We start from the raw sequence: 10,000 nt of genomic DNA, 5'->3' as shown, positions 1-10,000 counted from the left end.
TCCACTTTGGTGGACAAATCAGCCATTTGTCCCAGGTCTGAATCCCAACAAAAATAAACACAGCCAAAATGTGAACAGGTGGAGAACTATTTATTACTTGCAGCAGGCAAGAACAACAGGGTAGTTCATTTTCAAAGCAATGCTCTTCTTAAACAAAGGAAGCACAAGGGTTTTTATTCAGGGAACTGATACATATTCATAACTGGTTGGCCCGTTCCTAAGAACCTCAGTCCAAGGTCACGGACATTAAAGTGATGGGCAGGAATGCTACTGGGCATGCTTGGTTTATGCTATAAAGTTTTAGCTGGAAACAAAGAAAAGAATGCTTTGAGGGTACATTAACAACAGAGTCTGTACCTGAAGGTGCCTGCCTAACTTTGTGGCTAATGATATGAAACACAGAAACCCAAAGTTTAAAGTGTGTAGTGCTGCTGCTGTGCATTAAATACTGAAGGAGTAAGTCATTTAAGTCTGAATTAAGAAAATGCAGTTAACTGGACTCCCAAATTTGCTGTTTCAGAAATAACTTTATGTAGCTATTCCGAGTCTCTTAGTAAGCTTTCAAACAGACTGAGCTAAGTTCAGTTATCCCTGCATCTGCCTTGTGTTTGAATTCACAAAGTGTTTTAATTCAACACAACTGAAGTTCATTCTCTCACAGACCTAGAGGTTAAGTCTGAAATCAAGATGCTCCCAAGGTATTGCTCCCTCTGATGGCTCTAGGAAAGGATTTTTCTAGCTTTTCCATCATTGCCAGCAACCCCTGGTCTTCCTTAGATTACAGTGCATGGACTCCAATCTCCATTGTAGTTACTCTCACATCAGGTGTTTTTCCAGCTTGAGTTAAGATAGACAATATTTATTGCTACCAACATTGTCTTCTAACAACATTAACCATGTAAAGGGTTATCCTATGATATGCAGAGAAACACTTTTTCAGAAGCTTGAGTGAAGATGACCACCCTTTCTCTTGATCTTTCTCATGGTTCCAAGCCTATCTCAACAGCAATTCTTATACCTGGGCATGTATCAGGTTTTGTTTGAACACAGGACCCTGGACCCTCCCACTGTTTCTGATCAGTGTATGTACAGTCAGGTCCAAGAACCACCATTTCTTTTTTAAAATGTTTATTAGCATATAGTAAGTACACATTATAATAGGCTTCTCACTATGACATTTTCATAAAAAGTGTATCAGTATTTCAGTTATATTCACCCCACATTATCCTTTCTTCTTCCCCTCCCACTGATCCACTTCCTCTTCACATCTAGTCCCTCTTCTGCTTTCATGTCTTGTGTGTTTGTGTCTGTGTAACCCAGTAAGCTGCATTAGAATTGCTTAAAGGAGAAATGGTAAGGGGTTATTCACAGGAATATGGGCACCTTACCAGTGGCTATACCACTGCAGAAAATGTTTCTCCCACCATTGTCAACTATTAACTTCATAGAAATCTTCAAGGAGGGGAGGGGCCCAATGCACCCCTCCCCACTATGACAGGATGTTGATAGACCCAGTCTTATAGAGGTCATGCTCACAACTGCTATGAGTGTGAGCTCAAGATAGAACATTCATGATGTGTCTAGATGCTGAGCCTGGTGTTGCCTTGGTGGGGACAGAGTGAGATGGTTCCTGCCCCTAGGACAGGGTCCCAGTGTGAGCCTCCACAAGTCTCAGTGACTGCTGTGGGCATAAAGCTTGTTTGTGTAATAATGTACATATTTCTGGAACCAGTACTAGCAATGGAGAACTCTTTCCTTCTGAGGAAAGTCCTCCCTGTTCATATTAATGACCCCATGATAATTAGAAACAGCCAGAGTCCAGGAGTGGCTATGTCTCAGCAAAACGGTAAATGCTAGGACCATCAAGACAGTCCTCAAAGGCTATAAGGGAAAGATTTCTAAATATATGAGTTCAAAAATATATAATTTCTCAACTATGCAAAAAATCAGGATGCACTATGTGTTATGAGGGGCTTTACAAATCTAAAGAAACAAAAACAGCTTGCTATACTTGTCAGAAAAGTACTAAGGAAGGAGAAAAGGAGATTTAGAGAGTGCCGATCACAGATCCCACCCAGCTAAGTGCTGTGTGTTTGTGCTTACAAAGGCAGATCAGGGTCAGTAAAGGGAAGAGCAGGGCTAAGCCCAAGCATGGTGGAAATGGTAATTTCAGGGCAGAGTCCCTAGTTAGCTTATTTATGTTTAACAAAGGCAGACAGATCTCTGAATTCTTTGGCAATGTTAAGAAAAATGGTTTGCTTGTAGTCTCCTAAGAATCAAAGGACTGGGTCACTAGATGCTGATCCATAAGATAATGAAAAGAAAACTCGGAGTAAATGATTGGATTGTTATGTAAATAAATTTGAAAAAGTGTTTTCCATCTGCACGAGATGAGTTAGCAGAAAATGATTGCAACTCTTTAGATTTTTTTTCTCTAGAGAGACCTGAGCTGTCTGGAGATCTCTGGAGACTGAAAACAGCTCTTCAAGAATTTTTCTAACAGGATTCTGACATGGTCAGAAGATCCAATAATTTTTTTATAGCAGCTTTTCTGACCAAAGTCAGAAAACCCATGAGCTTTCCAGATCTAGCCTTCGAATTTTTACTAGCACAGAGAGCTGTCTCAACCAGAGGGTTTTTAGAATAGCAAAAAGTTGTCTAGAGCAGAGTATACACACACACACACACACACAGAGAGAGAGAGAGAGAGAGAGAGAGAGAGAGAGAGAGAGCGCAGTCTGGAAAGCCATCTCTGCAGAACCTAGGCTGCCATCTTGGACCCACAGTTTGATTTTGAGTTGTTTGTTTTTGCCGCTTCCAGACACCCCTTGTTTCAGAACCCTCTCCAAGCCAAGGCTGGTCCTTGGCACCTGGAAGACAGCAATTCACAGACCTCCTCTTCACCCTCCAGGTTTTATGCCTTTTCTCCCTCCTCTTCAGTGTTGTTCCCTGAGCCTCGGAGTGGGTGAAATAGATGTTCCACTTAAAGGTGAGCATTCAAAAGCCAGTTCACATAGCTTTGACCAGTTTGGAGCCACAGCCTAAAGGGATCTGTAGTTCTAACCAATTCTCTGATGATACTGATGATGTTGGTCTGGGGACTTCTTTTTTAAGAACCACCCACCTAATGGAAAATGAAAAGAATGCCTTACTTGAAAGCAAGGCTGAATTTAGTGTGAACAATCCGTAACTGATAAATTCTTAGATCAATGTCGCCCCCCTTGCTCCTTTTTAGACAGGCTCTCTCTATATAGCCAGGCTTAGAACTAGTGCTATCCACCTGTCTCTGCTTCCCAAGTGCTAAGATCACAAGGCATGTCCACTACTTGTGATAGAAACTTTTTATATAATTGTTTTAAGAGTTAAAAGTAGTGTTCATAGATCAGAATGTTAATTAACTTATTTGGGAGCAAATAAGTCTAAGGAAAAGAAAAAAAAATCCCACCAGGGCTGATCAAGTACTGGAGCCTGTAAGATGGATCAGTGGATAAGTACACTGGCTGCTAAACCTGACCGCCTGAGTTAAATTCCCAAAAGCAGCATGATAGACAGAGAGAATTGACTCCTACATGTTGTCCTTTGACCTCCACATGAACACAGAACAATGAGAGTGTACACACACACACACACACACACACACACACTAAAGAAACAAACAAATAAATGTAATAAAAATGTTTAATCAAATATTAGTTGCTTACTTGGTATTCTTGACACTGCATTGTATGAAAACACCATAAGGAAGTTGCTACTTGATAATTTTTTAATTTAAAAAACAGTACCAAGCATTGTGTTTACTAAAAATACAAACTATCCCTAGAAAGATATATGTAGCTAGGAATATAGTCCATAAAACAATGGCCTGTGTCCTGGACATCTGTTTTAGAAACAAACACAGAAATCCCCAGTTCCTTACCTTGTGCCCCAGAGTCCCATTGCCTACTTCTTACAGTCACTGCTCCCACTTCATCCCACCTGATTCCCTGTCATTTACCCTACACACCTGCTATGCAAGAGATATCGTTCCTACTCTCACCTGCCAACAGTTCCAGATGTGTTTATTTTATACTTTGCTCCTGTTTTCCCAAAACCCTGCATCATTTTCAAATTGCTGCAATATATAGAGTTTGATAGTGCTCTTCAAAAACAGGCATCCTGCTCTTATAGACATCTCAAAAAGCCCCATTTCTCAGTTTATATTTTACCAAGTATTGATTTTCACAAGCTTTGGATGGATAAACCACCTTCAGAAAGTTGTTGTTTGGGTTTTCATTGCAACCTAAAAGTGTACTTTGAAGATACCATACAAACCAACAACAACAATAACAACCTGGGACTGGTTAAGATGGCTAAGTAAGTAAAGGTTCTTTCTGTGAATGCCTTATGACCAAACCCCAGAACCCATGTAAAGGTGGAAGAAAATAACAGAATTTATAATGTGGGCCACATTGATCTGATCGCCACCCGGGTATCATGTCATGCATGTGGGAGCACACGTAAGACTCTGGGGAGCCTTAGCTTACTGGGGACCCCCTGAGTGAACCACGTGGGGCTGGGATCAATGCAAAAAGCAAGAGGAATTTATTGTTCCAGTGCACTGGGGTCATCCCAGACCCGAAGGAGAGGCGACGACCCCCAGCGCCCATTCGGGGGAGTTTTTATATGGTTTCCAGGGACAGAATAGAGCATCAGCAACTAGGCACAATATGATTGGCAGAACAGTGTACCATTTAAACTGATTGATCTTTAGGGGAATGAGGTGACAAGGACTTCCCTTGTCTGAAGGTGGGCGACAGTCTGTCCTGCGGAATGTGTCCGCACTGCATCAGTTCCTCCCAGTTGTATTTCATGACCTTCCCAAAGTTCCTAATCTGACCTTTTCACACACACACACACACACACACACACACACACACACACACCATGCACACATACAAGAAAAAAAATAAAATAATTTTTAAAGAGAAAATAAGATCTAAATGCCAACAACCATTGAGTTGCCTTTTAAAATGTCAGCTTCATCAAGTTAATTTATCAGATTTTTCCTAAGGTTCTCCATGGAAAGCAAAGGCAAAAGTACGAAGGTCAGTCGAATAGAAGCTGTGGCTACTCACCCTGCCCCCTTCATAACGTCCAAGGCTGCTAGAACTCTGGGAAATCGATGATAATTTTCAAAGGTTGCTCAACTTCAACAAAATACCAGTCCACCAAGAAGTGTTTTTGTTGGTGTCTTGTTTTGTTTGGGGGGTTAGAGTGGGGTGTGTGTGTGTGTGTGTGTGGGTGTGTGAAAAAGAGAGAGAGAAAGAGACAGAGACAGACAGAGACAGACAGAGAGAGGGCTAGAGAACACATGTAAAAGTGGAGAGGGATATGAGAATATGGCTTGGGATGTATGAGGGGATTTAGGAGACATGATTAAGATATATTGCACACATGTATGGAATTATCAAAGAATAAATAAAAGATGGGTGGAGGGAGATGATGAGCCAAAAATGCGGTCAGCCAATAACTCTGAGCACCACAGTTAGAACATGGGGAGAAATGAAGAACCTGTGCTCTGTGTATGTGCTATGTCTTCTGATTTTCAAAACCTGGGCTCAGAAAAGCTGACATAAGAAATAGAGTAACAATCCAGGGAATCTCAATTACCTGGAAGTTGTTACTAATGCAGTTTTCTATTCCAAGAACGACCTAAGTTTTTTCCCTTCCTATATTTCCAGTATTATTGCTAGCACATGATGGAGTACATTTTAGAGACTGTCTTGTTCATCTCTGTTCCAACTCCACTCTGTGCCTTCCTGTATTACAGAGACAGCAACAAACTGCTTTCTGCTTTCCAGACTCCTTCATTGCTAGGGTTATGGATGAGATTCACATTCTATGTAACAGACACACTCATCTAATACTTAGATTTGGGACTATGTTATGTAGAAAGAGAGGCCAGGTATAAAAGGAAAAAATCCATTTTATGAGTGCAAATTCTAGCTGAGACAGCAGAATTCCAGTGTCAGCAGTAGAAGCTGTGGCTTCCCAGCTTCGTTGAGGTGTTTTTCTGTCACAGCAAAGGTAATGTGCTGGCTTCAAGTTGTAAGACCCAAACTCAATGCTCAGAAAATAGCTGTACTTCTCTATATGCTAGCAATGAACAGATCAAAGGGGGAAGAAGTTGGATGAAGACACATTTGTAATGGGATCAAAAAGAAAGCCTATGAGCAAACTTAAGGAAGCAGAGGACTGTATACTAGAATTGAAAAACAAAACAAACAAACAAAAAAAACACTACTAAAAGAAATCAAGGAAGCTATAGGTCAGTAGGAAGACATCCCATGTCCATCTGTTATAACAGTGTTGCTGAAATTTGGGCTTAGTCAATAAAGTTTACCTTGCAAGACTAAGGATATTAGCTTGATACCCAGAACCAATGTTAAAAATAATGTCTGGCATGACGACCTTGTAATCTGTACATCAGAGAATCAGAGATAAGTAGAGCCATGGGGCTTGCCAGCCTCCTCAGCCTAATCTTTGAGACAAGCTCCAGGCCAGTGGTGAACCTTGCCTCAGAAAACATGGTGGATACCATAACACAAATGACATGAAAAGTTGACCTTTGCTCTCCACACACATGTGCACATACATGCATATGTGTCTTCATAGAAATATACACGTCTACCCACATAGACACAAAATTTGTTTAAATGCCCATACTACCTAGTACAATTACAAGCTTAATGCAATGCCATCAAAATCCAATGGTATTTGTATAGAAATTAGGAGGAAAAGAGAGGTGAGTTCATTGACCTACGAGAGGCCACACACTTAAAGAAAACTGACTTCTTTATATTAAGTATTTTAAAGTTAATGTAGATAAACTATCAAACTTCCAGAAGGTAAATAAGCATTAAAGGCTTCATGACATTAGAATGAATAATGATTTCTTGGGTAGGACAGCAAACGTGTAGACATCAAAAACAAAGACAAAGAGACTAGATGAACCATAAAACTTTGAGACACGGAAATGGCAACCTATGGTATTGGCGGAGATATTGGCAAATGATAGAAGGCATATGAGGGTCATATCTGGTGCCAATTATATTAACCTTCAATATATAAAGTACTCCTACAACTCAATAATAAAAAAATTTAATGTAGGTCAAGGATCTAAGTATACATTTCTCTAAAGAAAACACACAAGATCTGGGCACCTTCTCCACCAGAGGAGAGGTGTCCACCCAGGAAGGCTCTGACTGCCTGAGCAAGGGAGGGAGCCAACTTGTGCCCCGGGTCCCTCAGAGACCAGTCTGTGCAGGTGAGAGTGTGGACAACAGAAGCTACACAGTTTCTGGGACAGGCAGAAGCAACACAGCTTCTGGGACAGACCCCGTTTTGGGCTCCAGACATCCGAGCACCTTTCCCCGCCAGAGGAGAGGTGGGCTGCCTGGGAGGGCTGTGTCCTCCAGAGCAGGTGAAAGAGCCATCTTGTGTCCGGGTCCCTCAGAGACCAATCTGTGCAGGTGAGCATGCAGACTGCAGAGGCAACACATCTTCTGGGACAGACCCCGTTTTGGGCCTTCATCTTCAGCCAGGAGGCAGATCTGAACGCCAGGCCTCTGTGCACCTTCCCTGCAAGAGGAGAGCCTGCCTGCGGAGAGTAATCTGACCACTGAGACTCAGGAGAGAGCTGGACTCCCAGGACTGCTGACAGAGGCTAACAGAATCATGGGAGGAACAAGCTCCAACCAGTGACAACTATAAGAACTAACTCCAGAGATCACCAGATGGCATAAGGCAAATGTAGGAATCTTACTAACAGAAACCAAGACCACTCATCATCATCAGAACCTAGCACTCCCACCTCAGTCAGTCCTGAATACCCCAACACACCCGAAAAGCAAGANTCAGATTTAAAATCATATCTCATGATGCTGGTAGAGGATTTTAAGAAGGAAATTACTAACTCACTTAAAGAAATACAGGAGAACATGACTAAACATGTAGAAGACCTTAAAGAGGAAGCACAAAAATCCCTCAAGGAATTGCAGGAAAATGCGGCTAAACAGGTAGAAACCCTTAAAGAAGAAACACAAAAATCCCTTAATGAATTTCAGGAAAACACAACCAAACAGGTGATAGAATTGAACAAAACCATCCAAGATCTAAAAAGGGAAGTAGAAACAATAAAGAAAACCCAAAGGGTGACAACTATGGACATAGAAACCCTAGGAAAGAAAATAGGAACCATAGATGCGAGCATCAGCAACAGAATACAAGAAATGGAAGAAAGAATCTCAGGTGCAGAAGATTCCATAGGGAACATGGACAAAACAATTAAGAAAATGCAAAATGCAAAAAGATCCTAACTCAAAACATCCAGGAAGTCCAGGACACAATGAGAAGAACAAACCTAAGTATAATCAGAGTAGTTGAGAATGAAGATTTTCAACTTAATTGACCAGCAAATATCTTCAACAAAACCAAAGTATTAAATGACAAAACCAAATTCAGACACTATCTTTCCACAAATCTAGCCCTTCAAAGGATAATAAAGGGAAAACACCAAAACAAGGACAGAAACTATGCCCTAGAAAAAAAGCAAGAAAGTAATCCTTCAACAAATCTAAAAGAAGACATCCACAAGAATAGAATCCCAACTCTAACAGCAAAATTAACAGGAAGTAACAATTACTTTTCCTTATTATCTCTTAATATCAATGGTCTCAATTCCCAAATAAAAGATATAGACTAATAGACTGGCTACATAAACAGGACCAAACATTATGCTGCTTATAGGAAACCCACCTCAGGGAAAAAGACAGACACTACCTCAGAATTAAATGCTGGAAAACAATTTTCCAAGCAAATGGTCCTGAATAAACAAGCTGGAGTAGCCATTCTAATATCAAATAAAATTGACTTCCAACATAAAGTCATCAAAAAATACAAGGAGGGGCATTTCATACACATCAAAGGTAAAATCTTCCGAGAGGAACTCTCAATTCTGAATATCTATGCTCCAAATGCAAGGGCAACCACAGTTATTTAAGAAACTTTAGTAAAGCTCAAAGCACACATTCCACCTAATACAATAATAGTGGGAGACTTCAAAACCCCACTCTCATCAGTGGACAGATCCTGGAAACAGAAACTAAACAGACACATGGACACTAACAGAAGTGATGAAACAAATGGATTGAACAGATATCTATAGAACAAAACAAAAGGATATACCGTCTTCTCAGCACTTCATAGTACCTTCTGCAAAACTGATCATATAATTGGTCACAAAACAGGCCTCAACAGATACCAAAATATTGAAATTATCCCATGCATCTTATCGCATCACCACGGATGAAGGCTGATCTTTAATAGCAACATAAATAATAGCCAACATTCATGTGGAAGCTGAACAACACTCTACTCAATGATACCTTAGTCAAGGAAGAAATAAAGAAATTAAAGACTTTTTAGAGTTTAAAGAAAATGAAGCCACCGGACTGGCAAAATAGCTCAGAGGGTAAGAGTGCTGACTACTCTTCTGAAGGTTCTGAGTTCAAATCCCAGCAACCACATGGTGGCTCACATACATCTGTAATTAGTTTTGATTCCCTCTTCTGATGTGGCTGACGACAACTACAATGTACTTAAATATAATAATAAATAAATTTTAAAAATAATGAAACCACAACATACAAAACTTATGGAACACATTGAAAGCAGTCCTAAGAGGAAAACTCATAGCTCTGAGTGCCTCCAAAAAGAAAATAGAGAGAGCATACACGAACAGCCTGACAGCACACCTAGAAGCTCTAGAACTAAAGGAAGCAAATTCACCCAAGAGGAGTAGAAGGCAGGAAATAAACTCAGGACTGAAATCAACCAAGTGGAAACAAAAAGAACTACACAAAGAATCAACCAAACCAGGAGCTGGTTCTTTGAGAAAATGAACAAGATAGATNAACACTTAGCCAGACTAACTAGAGAGCACAGGGACAGTATCCTAATT

The 10,000-nt window shown here is 40.6% G+C and overlaps 1 protein-coding gene across 1 annotated transcript in view; it reads left to right on the top strand.

Moving 5' to 3' along the window:
* The first annotated feature begins 7,979 nt into the window (after positions 1-7,979).
* LOC115063159 (cysteine-rich perinuclear theca protein 1-like) overlaps positions 7,980-10,000 on the top strand; it is a 2,493-nt gene continuing 472 nt past the window's right edge. Inside the window, exon 1 of the mRNA XM_029534582.1 lies at positions 7,980-8,057. Coding sequence (XP_029390442.1) covers positions 7,980-8,057 — 78 coding nt within the window. The remainder of the gene's footprint in view (positions 8,058-10,000) is intronic.

This window comes from Mus pahari, chromosome X (assembly GCF_900095145.1).
Source record: "Mus pahari chromosome X, PAHARI_EIJ_v1.1, whole genome shotgun sequence".
Taxonomy (NCBI): Eukaryota; Metazoa; Chordata; class Mammalia; order Rodentia; family Muridae; genus Mus; species Mus pahari.
This window is presented reverse-complemented; position numbering and strand designations above follow the sequence as displayed.